The sequence below is a fragment of the Zea mays genome, chromosome 3 (assembly GCF_902167145.1).
Source record: "Zea mays cultivar B73 chromosome 3, Zm-B73-REFERENCE-NAM-5.0, whole genome shotgun sequence".
Classification (NCBI taxonomy): domain Eukaryota; kingdom Viridiplantae; phylum Streptophyta; class Magnoliopsida; order Poales; family Poaceae; genus Zea; species Zea mays.
In genome coordinates this window covers 9838455-9857521 of record NC_050098.1, presented here as the reverse complement: position 1 = coordinate 9857521, position 19067 = coordinate 9838455, and the positions used below count along the sequence as shown (strand labels likewise).

Below are 19067 nucleotides of genomic sequence, written 5' to 3'. Positions count from 1 at the left end.
GACATGTAATAAATTGGGATACACAGAGTAGAACTTTTTCGAGGCCGGCAGGGGTGATCGGCTGGCTACCTGACTTTTCCGCACCTGCCGGCTGCGGCACAGGCGAAAAGCAGGCACTGACCAAAGGACCCCACACCAATGGGCCCCAGCTGTAATTGGGAACCTCGTACTTGCCATCCAATCCGACAGGTGTGCGTTGAGAGCGGCGGTGCGGCCGGCGCGTGTCGAGATCTCGGACAGATTTCAGTTCTCGGGGCAACGGCCGCCGCGTCAGTTGGCCCCACAACTGCACCCCATTTCGAATTCAAACCACCTCCTACGGCCCTTCAGCCCTCTTCCTGCTCCCCCTCCTCGTCTCCTTCCATCGAAGCTTCTACGCCCTCGCCGAAGGCCCTTGCCCGGGGAGCGCGAGGCGCAGTCATGACGGAGCCGCGCAGGGTGTCGTTCCGCGACGGCTGCCTCGCGTCGCGGAAGGCCGAGGAAGCAGGTACTGACCTTACGCATCTCCCGTCCCTTGCTCTCTCGGCCTTCGATCGGTTCACGCATCGGTCTGTGTCCCTCTTGCGTGCTAAGATGTCCAGGGGTTTCTCGGTTTCGACCGTTGTTTTTGTTCGGGGATTAGGTGGGGTTTCCCTCTGCGGTCCTCATGAATATTCTTCTACGGTAACTGGGTGTGGTATTCGCCCATAATAGAGTCGGTCCACATCTTGATCATCTGAAAGGCGTTCTTCAATCTTATGGTGACTTGAAGGATGCCCCTGATGTTCTTATGGAGATAGTAGGATACCTGGTGTTCTTTGTTTCTTGTTCTGTTGGTTAAACAAGGCTTTTGAGATGTATGTCCCTACTCTCTAGCTTGATCTTGAGTTCGTGACTGAAGTCTACAACTCTGCTTCTACAAGAAACGAAGCGAGTTATGAGCGATTCTTCAATGCCAGGGCAGCGTTGCCCTCTCTCTATTAGTGTTTGGTTCGAGGAACGAGGAATGAGTTGATCTACCATTGTTTTGCTTCGTTTGATTTGTGGAATGAAATATATGATCTATCATCACCTTATTTCTCATAAGATAATAATAAGTATGAAATCATTCCACCAAACTAGAAATGGACTTACGAATTACGATGCACCACCTCATCTAGAACAGGGTGATTCCTAAACCAAGCACCCTATATATATTTATGCAACAATATGGTTTTGATACTTGTCCAGTTTCATGGCTTTACTAAGTTCAATCTGTGAATGCCATGCTACAGATGAATTGAAGTTTCTTCAACGGAACGTGCAGTTTCAGGTTTTGCCACTGCGATAGTGCAATATTCATTTTGCTTACTCTTCTTCCTTCCTCTCTGCAAGCATGGAGGCGGCATCAGGCTGCAGCCTGGCTCCAAGCAATGGTGGGCTCCTTGGGCCTGCCTCCTTATCCGTCGGAGCAAGAGTTTGTTGCTTCTCTAAGGAATGGCATTGTCCTATGCAAGGCAATCAACAAGTTACAGCCTGGTGCCGTGACAAAGATTATCACAAATGCCCCCAGCAATAGCCAGCCGTTGACGGCTTTTCAGTATTTCGAGAACATCCGCAACTTCTTAGTCGCTGTCAACAAACTGAAGCTGACGAGTTTTGAGGCATCTGACTTAGATAAGGTTAGTAACATTTGCTCATGAAACTAAATAACTAATGTTGACCTCGCGATGCTTAGTCGCTGCAATACGGCTGTTTCTGCAGGACAATCTTGATGCTGGGACGGTTGGCAAGATTGTTGACTGTGTCATTTCATTGAAGTCTTACCATGAATGGAAGCAAGCCGGCGGAGCCAATGGGCCTAACAAGTACATGAAATCACCTCTTGCAGTGCGTTCTTCGCAGATTCAATCCGAAAATGTTGCTTCGGGACCTTCTCCCTCCCTAAAGCGTCTAGACTTGACTGAGGTTGATGCTGACACACAGACATTTCAAAATCTAGATCCTAACATGAAAGGTTTGTGCCACATTTCTCCTGGCTTGCTTGACACACTTTACACCTTTTTTTTTGCTGATTTGATTGATAAGTCAGTCATGTCACCTGTATTCATGATACTTTTACTGGATTTGCAGCTTATGATGTTGCTATCCTGTATAATCAGTATTTTCGACAAACTTGATTGTTTTTTGCAGATTGTGCATTTGCAGACGCAGTGGAGAAACTTCAGAAAGTTATAGTAGATTCTATGTTGAGTTCTAAGGAAAATATTGACCAAGACATTCTGAAAAAGGTGATTCTGAATATAATAAGTTATCCCATGTTTTTTTAATATATTGTACTCTTCATGTAAGGTGCCAGACTGACAAGGATTGATCTTACTTTCAGGTTCCATCAAAGCTTATTGGTGCTGTTTTAGCAAGCCAACTGGGAAAAGAACAGGTAAATTAAAATATATATTTTCTTTCTATTGTGTGAGTGATTTCGTGAATTGGATCTGTACAAAATGCCTAGCATACTTTGGTCTGTGGAGAAGGCTATTTACATCACAAAATAATCCCTGTTATGCAGTTCAAACATCTTCAGCTTTTATCTCCGGAAAAGCTTATAGCGGAGAATGAGCCAACTCATTGTATTGAGGTACAGTTTTGCATTCATCTTTAGTGGGGAAAATGTATTAGAATAGGAACCCATACCCTAATCAGGGGTTGGGAGTGGTATTAAATAGGCAGAGTAACTGGGCCAAGGCCCATTACACAGGGGTATAATGGTCATTACACAGGGAATAGCACAAACCCTAGACGGGTAGTCTAACACCCCCCCGCAGTCACAACTCTATCCTGTACAGATGTTGAGACTGGATCGGAAGTCTAAAAAGACACTCGACGGTAACCCCTTGGTGAAGATGTCGGCGAACTGAAGCGTGGTGGGGACGCTGAGAACGCGGACGTCACCGGCAGCGACACGCTCGCGGACGAAGTGCAGGTCGATCTCCACATGCTTCGTGCGCTGATGCTGCACGGGGTTGGTGGAGAGGTAGACCGCGCTGACGTTGTCGCAGTAGACGAGGGTGGCGCGCTGGAGGGGACTGTGGAGCTCGTGGAGGAGCTGGCGCAGCCAGGAGGCCTCGGCCACGCCATTGGCCACGGCACGGTACTCGGCCTCAGCGCTGGAGCGAGAGACGACGGGCTGCCTCTTGGCGGCCCAAGAGACGAGGTTGGCGCCCAGGAAGACGGCGTAGCCGGAGGTGGACCGGCGCGTGTCGGGGCAGCCAGCCCAGTCAGCGTCGGTGTAGACCACGAGCTCCGACGTCGGGGATGGGCGGAGTAGGAGACCGTAGTCGAGGGAGCCGCGGAGGTAGCGTAGAATCCGCTTGAGCGCAGTGAGATGTGGCTCCCGCGGAGTGTGCATATGCAGGCACACCTGCTGGACGGCGTAAGCGATGTCGGGCCTGGAGAACGTGAGGTACTGGAGCGCGCCGGTGAGGCTCCGGTAGGACGTCGCGTCGGCGACCGGAGGCCCGTCGTCCTCAGAGAGCTTCGCCTGAGTGTCGACAGGCGTGGAGCAGAGCTTGCAGTCAGACATGCCAGCCCGCTCCAGGATGTCGATGGCGTACTGGCGCTGGTGGAGGAAGAGACCCTGGGGCCGACGTTCGGCGGTGATGCCGAGGAAGTGGTGGAGGGGCCCCAGGTCCTTCATCGCGAACTCTCGCTGAAGGGCGACGATCGTGCGCTGAAGGAGGTCGGCGGTGGATGCCGTGAGCACAATGTCGTCGACGTAGAGCAGGAGGTAGACGGTGTCGTCGCCGCGCCGGTAGATGAACAGGGACGTGTCCGACTTGGCCTCGACGAAGCCGACAGAGGCCAGGTAGGAGGCGAAGCGGCTGTACCAAGCCCGTGGCGCCTGCTTGAGGCCGTACAGGGATCGGTTCAGCCGGCAAACCAGGTCCGGACGGTCAGCGTCGACGAAGCCGGTGGGCTGGCTGCAGTAGACAGTCTCCGTCAGAGTGCCATGGAGGAAGGCATTCTTGACATCGAGTTGATGGATCGCCCAGTCGCGGGAGAGGGCGAGGGAGAGGACGGCGCGAACAGTGCCGAACTTGACGACAGGGCTGAAGGTCTCGTCGTAGTCCACTCCGGGGCGCTGGGTGAAGCCCTGAAGGACCCAACGGGCCTTGTAGCGGTCGAGGGAGCCGTCTGAGGTTAGCTTGTGGCGAAATAGCCACTTGCCGGTGACCACGTTGGTGCCTGGTGGACGCGGCACCAGGTCCCAAGTGTGGTTGGCCAGGAGGGCCGCGTACTCCTCCTCCATAGCGCGACGCCAGTGTGGGTCGGCGAGGGCAGTGCGAACGGAGGAGGGTACCGGGGAAGCGTCGGGTGGAGTGCTGGTCGTAGCGGCTGCCAGGATGAGCCGGTCGACGGGGCGGAGAACGCCAGCAGCGCGTCGAGTCACCATCGGGTGGACGTGCCCGGGGTCGCGATGGATGGCGACCGGGTGGTATACGGATGACTCGGAGTGAGCCACCGGAACGTCGGGAGCGGCTGGAGGGGCCGGCTCACGGCGGTGATAGACGACGGCGGGGTCGGCGAAGCGGGCCGCGCTCGTCGATGGGCACGCGTCGGGGGGTGCCGAGGTAGTGGCGTGGCCGCGGCGATGGTAGACGAGGGCGGGGTTGGCGAATCGAGCCGGAGTCGACGGGGCCGCGCGTGGCGCAGGCGGGGTCGACGGGGCCGCGCGTGGCGCAGGCGGGGTCGACGAGGCCGCGCGTGGCGCAGGCGGGATCGACGGGGCCGCGCGTGGCGCAGGCGGGGTCGACGGGGCCGCGCGTGGCGCAGGCGGGGTCGACGGGGCCGCGCATGGCGCAGGCGGGGTCGACGGGGCCGCGCGTGGCGCAGGCGGGGTCGACGGGGCCGCGCGTGGCGCGGAAGAGGTCGTGGGGGCCGCACGAGGAGCAGGTAACGGCGCAAGACGGGGAGCCGAAGGTGGGGGAGGAATCGGATCGGACTCGAGGAGGGAGTCAAGATCGGTGGGTGGGGTGGAGCCAGCAAGGGGAAACACATCTTCGTCAAAGACGACATGACGAGAGATGATGATGCGGTGGGAGGTGAGGTCCAGACACCGGTACCCCTTGTGGTCAGGGGAGTAGCCAAGGAATAGACAGCGGGTGGAGCGAGGAGAAAGCTTATGTGGAGCGGTAGCGGAAGTGTTAGGGTAGCAGGCACAGCCGAACACGCGAAGGTGGTCATAGGAAGGGGCTGTGCCGTAAAGGGCGAAGTGGGGGGTAGGGTGGCGTACCGCCTTCGAGGGAAGACGGTTGAGGAGGTGGGTGGCAGTATGCAGGGCCTCTGCCCAGTAGCTGGCAGGGAGAGACGCCTGGAAGAGGAGACAGCGGAGCATATTAGTGGTGGTGCGGATCATGCGTTCGGCTCGGCCGTTCTGGGCAGAAGTGTAGGGGCACGAGAGACGCAACTGGACGCCATGAGTGAGGAAGAAGGAGCGAGAGGCGTTGTTATCGAACTCGCGGCCATTGTCACACTGCAGAGCACGGACCGGGCGACGGAACTGAGTGGATACCCAGGTGAAGAAGTGTGTGAGGGTGGTGAAAGTGTCCGACTTCAACCGAAGCGGGAAGGTCCAGAGAAAATGGGAAAAATCATCCAAAATCACCAGATAATATTTATAACCAGAAAGACTGAGTACAGGGGAGGTCCAAAGGTCACAATGAACCAGATCAAAAGCCTGCTCAGCCCGAGAAGAAGAAGTAGTAAATGGGAGACGAGTATGTCGGCCTAACTGACAAGCATGACAGAGACCCTCAAAATGTCCCCTACTACATGAAAGATCGAGACTACTGGTAATCTTGGTCATGACGTCGGGTCCAGGATGGCCGAGACGTCGATGCCATGTGGTGGAGGAGGTGGTGGAGACCAAGGCAGGAGGTAGAGGGCTGGAGCGTGTAGAGAGGCCCCGAGCTGTCACAGCGGGCGAGAAGGGTCCTGGTGGCCAGATCCTTCACAGAAAAACCAGAAGGGTCAAACTCAATGGAACAGGAGTTGTCAGTGGTGAATCGACGAACAGAAAGAAGATTGTGGGTGATGTGGGGAGCTACGAGAACATCGTTGAGGTAAAACGGCCCAGGGAGAACCGAGGCACCTACTGAGGTGACTGGCAGAGTGGAACCGTTTTCAACGACGATCGAGGATGGGTGAGAGGGGAGGGGGGAGTGAGAGCGAGAGAGCGTGCCTGCCGTGGGAGTGGTGTGGTACGAGGCACCGGAGTCGATCACCCAGTCGGAGGGGGGTGGGGTCATTGCCATGGTGCTGAAGGCAGCAGCAAGGGAGGCGCTGTCCCAACCACCGGCCGGCGGGGACCAAGGCGTCGAGGTGGGGGTCCCCGGGGGCAGGAGCGCGGGCGGAGCCTGGGGCACGACGGGAGCACCATACGGAGGTGCGCCGTAGTGAGGTGTAGTCAGGAGGGCTGGCGCCAGAGGACGGGGGGTACTCGGTGCCTGGCCCGGCCACATGGCGATGGTCCCGGTCCAGGGGTTATAGAATGACGGCCACGCGTGGCCGCCACCCCGGCCGGAGGGACCACCACGAGAGGAGCCGCCGCTCCCACGGCCGCCCTTCCGGGAGCGACGACCCCCGTCGGTCGTGGAAGTCGGACGAGGGGCCGCCGGGACGGTAGGAGGAGGGCGGGTGGGAGCCCCAGTCGACGGAGGACGGGTGGCCTGGCCCCCTGAAGGCGGCTGACCACTGGTGGGGGCGCTGTAGAGAGCCGAGGCAGGAGTGGGTGCCTCGTTCGCCATGGTGAGCTCCTCGAGGAGAAGCTCGTTACGCACGGCGTGGAAGGTGGGGAAGGGCACGCTCCTCTTGATGAGAGCCTTCAGGTGGCCGTAGCGGGGGCTGAGGCCACGCAGGAGGTTCAGCACCAGGGTACGATCGGCAACGGGCTCGCCGAGATCGCGGAGAGAGTCAGCCAGGCCCTTCATCTGGCGGCAGTACTCTCCCACGGAGAGGTCCCCCTGAGAGAACAGGTGAAACTGGGCGTCGAGGTGGAGTGCCCGCGCGTCCCGATTCCCGAGGAACTGGTCCTCGAGAGCGAGCCACGCCTGACGAGCCGTGTCCGCCTGGTCGCGGATGATGTCCTGTAGCTCAACGGTGATGGTGCCGTGGAGCCACGAGAGGACGACACTGTCCATGAGGCACCAGGAGGGAGTCGGCGGAGCGTCGAGGTCGTCGAGGACGTGATCGGCGAGGGCATACCGCCGCAGTGTGAGGAGGACCTGTCCTCGCCAACGGGGGTAGTGGGAGGACGCCGGGTCCAACACCACGGACACGAGGGCCCGGATGTTGTGAAGTCCGGCGGCTTGAGCGTGGAGAGCACCGATGTGGTCGACGTCGAGGCCAGTGGCGGGTATGGCCTCAGGAATCGCCGGGGGGTCCTCACGAGCGACCGGCGGGCGGCCGAGGAGGAGGCGCTGCGCGGTGGCCATCTGGGTGGTCAGAGCGGCGCCCAGGGCACGTTCGTGCTCCAGGGCGAGGGACGTGGCACGCTCACGCTCCCGCGAGGCAGCCACAGCGGCCTGGATCGTAGCGAGGGCGGCGACGAGTGAGGGGTTGTGCTCGGCGGGTGCCGGTATGGTGGGAAACCCCGGCGGAGAGCCACGGCGCAGGGCCATGGGAGTGGCATCACGGAGGGGCCCGAGGCCGTCGATGTACGGGACACTGCTGCGGGGGGCAGTGAGACTGGGCAGGGGAGGTCCGACGGCCGAGGGAGAGGTGAGGCCGGCGTGCAGGGTGGAGGCCGCGCTCAGGGGTGCGGTTCCTGCGGCCAGGCCCGTTCCAGGCGTGGCGGCGGCCCTGCTCGCGGCTCCTGCGTCCAGGCCCGCTCCAGGCGCAGCAGCGGCGGCCGGGTCCGTGCCGGGAGCGACCGCGGCGGCGTCCGTGTAGGGGAGGTGGCCGGCGGCCATGGGGGCAGCACCGAACGGCCGGCTGGAGAGTGGCGGTACGCGCTGCAGCGACGTGGCCGAGCGGGGCAGGGCGGCAGAGGACGCACGGCAGAGAAGCAGGGAGGAGCGGGTGGGAGCGCGCGGACCTGTGCACGCCGGAGAAGGAGGGGGCGCGGCCGGAGAGAGGGAGCAGGGGACCGGCGGCGGCGGCGCAGGGGAGAGGGGCGCGCGGAACCGGCGATGCAGCAGGGAGGGAGCGGGAGGAGAGGCCGGCGCAGGGAGCTCCGGCGGCTGGGGAAGAAAGCCCGGCGGCGGCCGGGCAGGGAGCCGGCGGCGGCTGGGCAGGGAGCCGGCGGCGGCAGGGAGGAGCCCCTGGCGGCTGGCGGCTGGGCAGGGAGAAGACCTAAACCTAACTAAGCTGATACCATATTAGAATAGGAACCCATACCCTAATCAGGGGTTGGGAGTGGTATTAAATAGGCAGAGTAACTGGGCCAAGGCCCATTACACAGGGGTATAATGGTCATTACACAGGGAATAGCACAAACCCTAGACGGGTAGTCTAACAAAATGTATATAGTTTTTAAATCAGAAGAGGTTAGAAGAATTGGCTTTGCTTATGCTATTTACCTGTGATGATGCAAATCTCTAAGGGCTAGTTTGGAAATTCAAATTCCTACCGGGATTGAAGGGCAATGAGGGGGAAATTAGTTTATTTTCCCCTCAATCCCTTTTAATACCGGAGGGGATTTGAGTTTCCAAACTAGCCCTAAACATGGTGTCCATAAGGATTTTCTTTGTTTAAAGTACAGAACTGGAGACTGTTTTGTAGTTTGTAAATTTTTGCACAGATAACATGTGTTGTAACAGGATTCTGAACTTATAGATGCTGTCTTCCCGGTCCACAGCATGGTTTCATTTTTATTAACTACTGATACTGGATTCTTACTAGCATACTTGATGTCCAAGACGCAGAATAAATATTTTTTGCTCAAGGAATACGGGAACATAACGAACTCCTATTATGTATACACATGTTATTAGGGTGAAGCAAAAGACTTATCATGCTTCTGTGAATCTAATTTTTTTCCTAGCACTTGTTCTGATGAAGTAACATTTTTCCTTGTAGCATCCCAACTCACCGATTGAGAGCAAACAATTGCTGTTGCAAGCACATGAAACTGAACTTTTGGTGAGATTTCATACTGCATTTTTGTATCATATCCAAATTTTATTTTTGGTGTTCAAAATTTTATGTTTCTTCTGGTCGGCACTTGGTAACTTCTGCAGGACCTCAAGAAAATGTTTCAAGATGTTAAAGTCAACTTCAGGTCTTTGCAGACCCAATTTCGAGATGACATGGCCAAATTAGGTACACTGTTTGCACTAGACATAACATTCTCTTAGCACTAGAAGTAGTGATGTGGGTTAAACTCTGCAACTTTATATTTACAGGTGAAAATATCCAAGATCTTTCCAAAGCTGCCCTTGGTTATAACCAAGCCGTAAAAGAAAACAGAAATTTGTATAACATGCTTCAAGAACTGCGAGGTAACACATGATCTATTTCACTGTTTTTTGTTGTTATTTAAGTCATTGTTTGAGAGATGTCTGAAAATTTATTTGTAGGAAATATCCGAGTCTTCTGCCGGATAAGGCCACTTCTTCATTCAGAGTCTATTTCTTCAATTGAACATGTTGGAACCGATGGCTCAGTGATGGTCTGTGATCCAGTTAAACCACAAAGTGCACATAAAATATTCCAGTTCAACAAAGTTTTTGGGCCAACAACTACTCAAGGTAAATCAATTGTAGTTCAATATATCTTTCTTTAGTTTTACATCATCACTCTCAACCTTGTCCAGATGAAGTGTATAAGGAGACACAACCTTTGGTTAGATCCGTCATGGATGGATATAATGTATGCATATTTGCTTACGGTCAGACAGGTTCCGGCAAAACCCATACAATGGTATAAGGCAAACCATGTTTTATACAGTGATTTTTTAGTTTTCTAGGAATATATTTTGGTCACATCTAATGGGTCTTCTATCTCTGTATTTTGGTGATTAGTGTGGCCCATCTGGTGGGCTGTCCAAGGATTATGGAATTAATTACATGGCCTTGAATGATCTCTTCAACATATCAACTTCTAGAGAAGATGTCAAGTACGACATACGGGTGCAGATGGTTGAAATATACAATGAACAAGTTCGTGATCTTCTAAATGAGGACAGATCAAGCACAAAATATCCTTTCACACCTTACATATTATTCTTGTTAATTTTGTCAAAACATGATAATTTTTGCTTTTGTGTTAGTTCCTGACATTGAGTTCACATTAGATATAAGGGCTTCCTTGAACAATGGTCTATCCAACCTTCCAGATGCAAAGATCTGCCCAGTGCAGTCCCCTTCTGATGTTATCAATTTGATGCAGTTGGGTGAAAAGCACCGAGCTTCCGGATCAACAGCAATGAACCATAGGAGCAGTCGTTCCCACAGGTTGCAACAATTACACTAACATTGTCTTGAGGCTACTTTTCCAGTGATGTTTGTTTTCTGTTGTTCTTTTATACTTGATGCAATTAACTCCGGGTGCTTTCTTGCAGTATCTTAACTGTCCATGTAAATGGAAAGGACATTGCTGGCAATGTGAGCCGTAGCAGTTTGCATTTGGTAGATCTTGCAGGAAGCGAAAGGGTTGATAGGTCAGAAGCCACAGGAGACAGATTAAAAGAGGCTCAGCATATTAACAAGTCACTCTCCTGCCTTGGAGATGTCATCAACGCATTAGCTCAGAAGAACTCTCACATTCCTTATAGAAATAGTAAACTCACCCAACTACTACAAAGTTCATTAGGTATATCTGGCTGCACATTATAAAATGATCTACCAATTTTGTGAACATTAATCAACAACTTATTAGGTGGTTCAATGGTTCTACATCTCTGACCCATCTTTTTAGCATCATAATTTAACTTCATGGCTTCATCATGCCTGAAGTTGGCTGATGCCAGTTGTTTTCTGTTCGAGTAAAATTAAGCTTGCTATGTCATTTTTTTCAAATTCAAACTATATATGCAACTCTAACTTCTCTATACATTTTGCAATATCAATGAGTGACAGGGGGGAATGCAAAAATGCTAATGTTTGCCCACATAAGTCCGGATGCAGAATCTTGTGCAGAAACCCTTAGTACACTAAAATTTGCTCAGAGGGCTTCTACTGTAGAACTTGGGACTGCACTCGCAAACAAAGAAAGCAGTGAAGTAAGAGAGCTTAAGGAACAGGTAACTTTCTGGTCCGGTACAATCCAGTGGTCAACAATGATGTTGCACTCTGAGCTTTGGTCTTTATATTTTTGGGTGAAACATCTGATAGAACATTTTTCCTCGAAACAACACGTGTTTATCTCTGTCACACTCATGTCGATTGAATCCTTGCTGTTTCATGATCTTATATTTGACTATATATTACATTTTATTCCACATGCCGAAAGGTCTGAAAAGTTAGCCTTTCTTCAGGTAGATACTCTGAAAAAGGCATTAGCAAGTAAAGAACTGGAAAAAACAACTCTTAAAGTGAAGGGAAGTGCAACCACGAGTGAGAGAACAAAGCAAGTACTGGATTGCACTCCCCCTAGGCCACGGAGATTAAGCCTAGAGAATGCTAGTGATAAAGCCAGGATGCCAGAAAGAAAGATACTGAAATCCCCTCGTTCAGCTGTGGGTATAACCCACGACAAGGAATGCAACACTGATGCCTTCCGTCACGCCAACCACCACGAATCACTAATACAGGTGCATCTTGCTCTTAGCATATTTCATATCATTCAATGCTGTGGCAGCTGACATTTTTTCCTTGCCCATTGTGATGGAAGATGTCAGCGGCATGCGCTGAAGTTCTTGTTAGAGAGGAGGAGAAGATAATTTGTACAGTTGATACAGTGGAATTTTGTCAGCTACCCACTGAAGCTTATAATCTACTTAAGCAATCAGGATTAAATACTCCAGAGGCAGCACCTTGTAGGTCAAGGAACCTGCGCACTGAAGCAAGTTGCGGTGATGCTCTTTCTTCCACTACCAAATTGGAGAAAATAATGGCAGGTACTGCAGTGAAGAAGGGATCTCAACTAAAGAAGTCAATTCAAAGCAGCATAGGGAGATTGATTCATGGTACTGAAAGAAGGTACGCCCTAGGATACATGATTAGGCTATCCGCACTCATACTATCATATTTCTCTACTCTAAAAAAATATTTTATCCTAGTCACCGAGATTCTCTATTCTATCTATCAATTTTCCGCAGTCACAATTACTCTATATATCTATCATATACCAACTATCATATATTATATCATATTTTTTCCGCACTTTTCTATTTACACCGGCATGCTGCCCCATTCCGCCTTTGGCCTGCCTCTACCTTGGTTTAGTGTAGGTGAGAGAGAACTCTGCATTTGAGGTTGGTGGACTTGGAGATAGAGTTAGAGGTGTACATTTGGGTCGAGTCTGGTGAGCTAGCCCGAAGCATGAAAAAAAGCACGACACGGTCCAAAATAATTTTGGATCGGGCCGGTCCAAAATTATGCATCGGGCCGGACTTGGTCCGAGGTCGCGGCCCACGGGCAGGCACGAGCACGGCCCGTTTACGGAGGCACGAAATAGCCCATTTACATGCACAAAAAGGCCCATATTCATTTGGTCACCAGCTTCTAATCATGGAAATCATTCACTCCAATTTAGGTAGCCTCATGTTTAATCATGGAGATGAGGTGTCAACCACCCATTGGTTTCATGTTCTTTGGTTTTTTAATTATAAAGCTTGAAATGTTAATATCTACTAAATGATGTGTTTTGAATTTTGGGCTTTGTTTTGAATTTCGAGATTTGATGTGAATTTTGGATTTTTATATGAATTTTGGGCCTTGTGTGAATTTCGGGCTAGAATTTAAATTTCAGGCTATTTTACAATTTTGGGCCGCCCGAAATAAGTCCGTCACGTTTACTAATAATGTGCTGGACCACGGGCTGAGGGTTAAGTCCATAGGCCGGGCTGGGCTGGCCCGAAATTCAACCGTGCCGGGTCTTTTCGGGCTTGGGTCGGGCCGAGCGGCACCTATAAGTAGAGTGTAGGGTGTATCACTGCAGGACTCTGGTTGACGCTAAAACTTTAGAGGAGCCTTTCCGGTTGCCCATTGTAGACAGCCTTACTGATGATAACAACCTTCCTGTTGCTGCAACTTTGCAGGAACGCGCAGCATTCAGCACAAGGGACTCCAACTAAAATCATAGCTAGCGGATGCCATAATAATGTCTCCCCAGTTACAGCTGATATCAGGTTAAGGAGAAGACAGTCACTGACAGGTATCCCACCACCGCTCCCAACTATGTCACGCAGATCCTCACTTGGAGGGAGGTCGGATACAAGTAAGTTTTCAGGTCCAGTGAATTTAATTTTGCTCTTATGTTTACATTGATCCTTGAAACCATAACTATGTAGAGTACTCTCGCATACTGATTAAATCAGTTTTATAGTTAGGGTTTTTCTGTCTGGATGAGTTAATTAAAATTTAACCATTGCCTTGTGATTTGATGGAAGGTATAAGAAATAGTCAAACCACCAGTGCATGTGCTGCCAGCAAGTACAAGCCACTGCCATTCTCCTGGATCCCATGGCCTGAACAAGATCAATGCCCATTCTTACTAATTAGTTTCCCTGCTTGCTAATTAGTTTCCCTTGGATAGAGAAATCATTATCAAGGGCGGATTCTTTTTAATGCCCTTAAAATTGTACATGCTAAACCACAGTTGACTCTCTAGAGTGTGTTTTTTTGTTTGTAACAGCACTAGGGATGTTCACCGGTAAAACAAATTCCTGGTGCTGAATATAAATCAGATTTAGTTTACTTTTGATTATGTACTCTGTTGTTATGAAACAAAGGATGCTTTGTCTGATCCTCCCATTTTATTGTACTGAAAGTGCGTTTGCATTTGCTTTATCGTCAGGTTCAAACGACAAAAGAGGTGCAAAAACACCACCTCCCGTGAACTCGGCAGCAAAGGCTAAAAGATGGCTTTGAATCTGAAGCAGAACTGTCAGAAAATTTTGACTCCAAGCAGAGCTCAAGGCAGACACGTATTTGGTGCCATCACTTAACTGTGGTTTTAGGCCTTGGGTGGTGGTTACATTCTTTGTAACAGCTGAAGCATTAGTTGTACAAGGGGGAAGGGTGTGTGTTTGTTGTATTCTGGATTTCTATGATGGAGCATTGGAGCAACTCACTTGTTCGATTTATTATGGGATGTTTGTTTTGAGGAAATCACCCCATCTAAGATGAAGTGGTGCATTATGAGTTCATTTCTTAAATTTTGTGGAATGATCTTATTCTTCGTGTTAGTACTAACTATGGGGGATAAGGTGATGATGGATAAACTTATTCCATTTCACAAACTAAATAAAAAAGGACTAGTTTAATGGACTAGTTTATTCCTCAAACCAAACACCATATTAGTTCTTTGTTCAACTTAACTTAACCGAGAGCGAGCGCTTATAAGACAGTTATTACTTTGGGGACACATGCATAATGGGAAGCAGGTCAGGACGAGTTAGCTCATGTCTACGTTTGTTGTTTTCAAATGGAAAAAACGATACAAGGGAGACTTCTGTTGCTTATCCGGCCACGGCAGAGAATTTTCCATCAAATAGGCAATCCTAAACTGAATTAATCGAGCAAGAAAACGGGATATGGTTTTGTTGAACCCTCTGTGCTCATTCCAATGTGGTTTTTCGTGATTGGCTTAGTCTGCTTTTTCTTCAAGTTCAAACTCTTGTAATTTCGTTGCTGTCAAGCAATGGAAATTCAGCTTTGCCGTTGTGGAAAGCAACACACTTGTTCTATACTATGCACAAACCACTTTGGAACACATGCACAATGCAGCCAATGAAAACAAAAGACATGCACAGATTCATTCATTAGCAACGTCACTTTCATGTTTGTTCTCATTTCTACACATGTCAAGTAACATCAACATCTGTCAACATCAAGTGATTTTAATCTTTGCCTACAGATCTATTGCACTCTATTTTTCTCTCGTCCTGGTACAGAGCTTGTACATATACTGTCAACACAACTGTCTATTTTCCAACTATCTTGAATTTCCTTCCTATGATGTGTATATTCCTCTCTCTCTGGTACACAGCTGTAAGTATGCGTGCTTTACGTGAGTCAGAAATTTGAGGTTCGAGCACAGACCATTACCTTCCGGCAGGAATAGAACAAGTATGATCAGGCCCGTACCTCAACCTATGATGTTAGCCCTGTGACTTCCTTTGGAATCAGAGATAGGAACCCAATCGGCAAGAGAGTACAAATCATCTGTACACCCAAACCCAGAGCAAGATTGTCAAACTGTGCTGTGGAGAGGTTCAAAGCTGATGCCATAGCAGCCCCCAGGAATGAGCCTAGTGTTGAACCAAGGTTGTTGATTGACATGAAGAGAGCAAACAGTGTGCCCTCGATTCCAGGTGGGCAAAGCTGTCCTGACAGGATCAGGAACGGCATCATCCTGCCACACAGAAGCACTCTTGTCAGTTGAGATAAAATGCCATAGAGCTACTCAGTTCACAACCAAAAGAAAGCATACTTGAACTGGTTGATTGCATCAGCCAACGCGGAACCCCACAGCACCATGTACTTATCGGCAATTCCATACTGAACATGTAACCGTGACACCAAAACAATGTCCAGTAGGGTAATTACGGCAAGACCAACATGAGCAAACCTGGAAAAATCAACAGCACATGTTTGAAGTAGCAAACATAACAGCTTTGATTAGATATTTATAAATTTTTACTGTGGCAATGACTTCTAAAAATTTAAAGTTGGTGTCTTGGAACAAGAGTAACTAATAAGTAATAACAAAAACTACAGACATTATTTGTTTACCAAAATAGCAAAGTTGGGCTAAGGGGCTTAATAGTACAACTAAATGCGACCAGCTGTGGCTTATAGAAGCATCAAGCATAGCCTAATGCATATAATGGAAGAGAGGATGTAATCCAGCACACATTCAGTTCAATGCACAAGAGCAATTTGTTTTAGGGGAAATACAGTAGGGGAGGCCCCTACTGTGCAATTTATTTTATTATAGAAGGAAAGAAGAAAAAGGGAGTTACAGGAAAAGAAGACAAAACATGTACAGGTGGGACAAAACCTGTATTATGCAAATATGTAGGAACCAGGCTGGTGCAGGACAAAGGTGTTGAAACTTAGCTCAAAAAAGAATAGGGTGACAAGTTATTCTCAAGTACATTAACCATATATTTGTCAAGACAAATAATACCCTTACAGTAAAGCTACTTTGTCCTGTTAATCTATATGGGACACGATGACAAAAGGATAACTATCAGACATAGAAACTTCAATGAATAACTTACACAAGAATATTCCTGAGCTTCTTCTGTTTAAAATAGCGGTTGTAGGTGTAGGTGCCAAGCATCAGACTGAACCACCCAATCACACGTGCAGTCCCTAGAAAGGATGCCTCCAAATTTAGGTCCTCTGTTTGATAATAGAACATAACTGTGGAGATATTTGGAATTGTAACATTTGAAAAGAAAAACCATGCCATAGGCCTGGAAAAATAACAAAGTACCAATCAGTACCTTCTATCAAATTAGGGGTATACAATGGGGGAAATAGGAAAAGAATATTTGCTTACCGCAGAATATTTGGCTGCTTAAAAGCTGTGCAGAGACTGAAGAAGGCTGACCTCAGAGACAAACATGGCAACGAATTAATTGACCCGTTGTGTTTTTCATTAGACTCAGTTCGCTTTGCCTGTGGACTTCTGTTGTTACTTTTAGAAGTTCCCTTTCGCCTTCTAGTGCCCTCACTAGAGCCTTTTCCAGAAAAAACAGTAACAGAACTCTGGTTGTCTACATACTTATGTTCATCACTGGCGTTGTGGAACCCTTTTGGAGAATCCTCAACAAACATGCAGGAAACTAATTGGAAGAATGGGAGGACTGAGAAAACAATATATATTGCATGTATTGGGAGATTGGATAATGCATATCCTCCCAGTAAACTCCCAAAAATCCCACCTACAGCCATCGATGACCAAGATAATGACTGTAGATCGCCAGCAAACTCCGGCCTGGAAATAAAATTAGTAGGTTTTCACAATACTCCATAGCAGCATGCCAAATAGGGACACAGGAAACATCAAGAAGCCTACCCGGCTGATCGAACTGCTTCCGCAACCATTGCATCTATAACAACATCCGCCATCGCAGATCCCAGATTCTGTACTATGAGCAAGGCAGTGAGCATATTGGCTGAGCTCCTTAAAGCTTGTGATAGTCCTAGGATAAGCCACGGAAGTAGAGAAAGGCAACTAGAAATGATCAAATAGGGTATACGCTTCCTCTGTTTAATTGGAACGCAATCTGACAAGATCCTGCAGAAAACAATTGGCGTATGAGCAGCCAAAAAGTAGGACTTAGATTTCAATAAGAAACGTGAAACAGAATGGATGAAATTATGCATGCGTGGAGACATATGGACATATAGGTTTCTTAAGTAACAAGAAAATATTTTCAAGAAGCATGCAACTCTGGAAGCAGGAAGTTAAATGGAGCATACAGGTTAACCATCTGTCGCTAAAATCATTGCTGCATCGCCAGCAGGTTTCGTTACTAGTTACTAGCAGTAGAAGAAAAGCAATAGAAGATACACAAGGCAACAAAACCATACCCATATATAGGTTTGATGCTCCAAGGGAAATATGCAAGGGAGACCAGAAACTGCGATGTAGAGGGCGATAGCTTCATCACGTCCTTCATTTGGTAGGAGACAGCTGTCCAGACGAAAGACCTGAAACCCTAGAATGTTCGAAGGAACGTGATTGATTTAGCACGCGTGTGAACAGGTTGGGGCTCATTTAGATTTGCAGAAAGGCTAGGCTCTTGGTCTGTTGATTGACTGATGAAACGAGGAGCTCTTGCAGGTAACTAGGTATGCTAAGGAATGTATTTTCCGTGGCCTGTATCAGAACTATATTAGAAGCTAGTAAGGCATTTCTGCGTATGACTATCTGATATGTCATTTCTCCCAAACGGCGTGGTGTGGGATGCGATAAGTTTCAGATCTAAACAATCAACATGCGGACAATTACTAATCGTAATTATACAGGCTATTAAGGGAATAGAAGCCTAGGATCGTAGACTAGGGAAAATGTGAGAGAGAGAGAGAGACCTGGATGAAGTAGATGAGGCAGACGAGGCAGAGGAAGGAGGGCCCGAACGCCGCTGCCATCCGCCCCGGCCACCACAACTGATGATGCTGGGCCGCCGCCATGGCTCCTTGCTTCGCGCTGCGATGTAGGGCTAGGACACGGTATGGATCCACATCCACCGGGGAGGGAGGTAAAGGGAAGCGAAATGAGATGGCGGAGGGGACGAGAGAGGTCAGACGAGGCGAGGGGCCGGGTCTCCTTCCTTCCAGTTCCAGGAACCACCGACGGCCGACACGACACGAGCACGACGCGGGGAGGGGCGACCGGGCGAGGACCGGAACGGCGGACGGCAGTCACGTGCGGGGGTTGGCCGGGCCTGGTTCCTAATGTTGGGCCTTTTGTTGTCAAGCCCAGCGTTTTTTTTTTGTTTGTTTGGAAATGAAAATGCCAGTTGTGTTACGACCCAACTAATAAACCAACTTTGATAAAAAAAACTAATAAACCAACTTGAAGCATCACAGGTTGGAGCTCGTTCATGCCACTCGGGCGCTAATCAAACAGGACCTTCACGTTGTGGTCCAAACCACTACGCGGGGAATTTTTCGTACAGGATTCAAATTCTTTATTTTTTGTCCCAACCACAAAAGTATAGATGATGATAGAGCCATAGAAGGCACAGGGCCAAAGCATTTCCGATGAAAGGGGGGGACTCGGCTCAGTCACAGCACAACACTAATTCGGATCATTCATTTCCCTGGTACAAGAATCATGGCATGCCAGACACAATTATCCACCAAATCTTTTGTACTGACACAAGAGTAAAGTACCACAGCGCAGCAGAACAGGCGATGAGAGGAGCAGCATTTGCTTTATGCACAAGTAGCAGGCAGCTGGGGTAGTAGGAGTAAGGTGTACGG

At 49.5% G+C, this 19067-nt stretch overlaps 2 protein-coding genes across 3 annotated transcripts; one reads left to right on the top strand and one right to left on the bottom strand.

The window, feature by feature from the left end:
- The first annotated feature begins 242 nt into the window (after nucleotides 1-242).
- Nucleotides 243-14278, top strand: LOC103649672 (kinesin-like protein KIN-14A). The gene is made up of 19 exons (XM_008675409.3): nucleotides 243-487; nucleotides 1354-1640; nucleotides 1723-1975; nucleotides 2152-2249; nucleotides 2345-2398; nucleotides 2528-2596; nucleotides 9037-9099; nucleotides 9198-9279; nucleotides 9363-9458; nucleotides 9537-9707; nucleotides 9773-9879; nucleotides 9981-10156; nucleotides 10248-10412; nucleotides 10520-10770; nucleotides 11037-11200; nucleotides 11435-11710; nucleotides 11791-12098; nucleotides 13160-13338; nucleotides 13918-14278. Exons 1-19 carry the CDS (start codon nucleotides 421-423, stop codon nucleotides 13989-13991), a joined length of 2940 nt encoding a protein of 979 aa, XP_008673631.1. The 5' UTR covers nucleotides 243-420; the 3' UTR covers nucleotides 13992-14278.
- A 576-nt stretch (nucleotides 14279-14854) lies between these two features.
- On the bottom strand, nucleotides 14855-18698 carry LOC100216761 (putative folate-biopterin transporter 4). 2 transcript variants are annotated; one of them, XM_008674039.4, is made up of 8 exons: nucleotides 18171-18698; nucleotides 17670-17797; nucleotides 17152-17373; nucleotides 16633-17070; nucleotides 16349-16546; nucleotides 15556-15693; nucleotides 15210-15477; nucleotides 14865-15111 (listed from the first exon to the last, which is right to left on the bottom strand). In XM_008674039.4, the coding sequence occupies exons 1-7, from the start codon at nucleotides 18270-18272 to the stop codon at nucleotides 15216-15218; spliced, it is 1488 nt and encodes a 495-aa protein (XP_008672261.1). In that variant the 5' UTR covers nucleotides 18273-18698; the 3' UTR covers nucleotides 14865-15111; nucleotides 15210-15215. The 2 variants fall into 2 exon arrangements, with proteins under 2 accessions (NP_001346419.1, XP_008672261.1); NM_001359490.1 differs by having other exon boundaries at nucleotides 14855-15477; nucleotides 18171-18501.
- Between the last annotated feature and the right edge of the window lie 369 nt (nucleotides 18699-19067).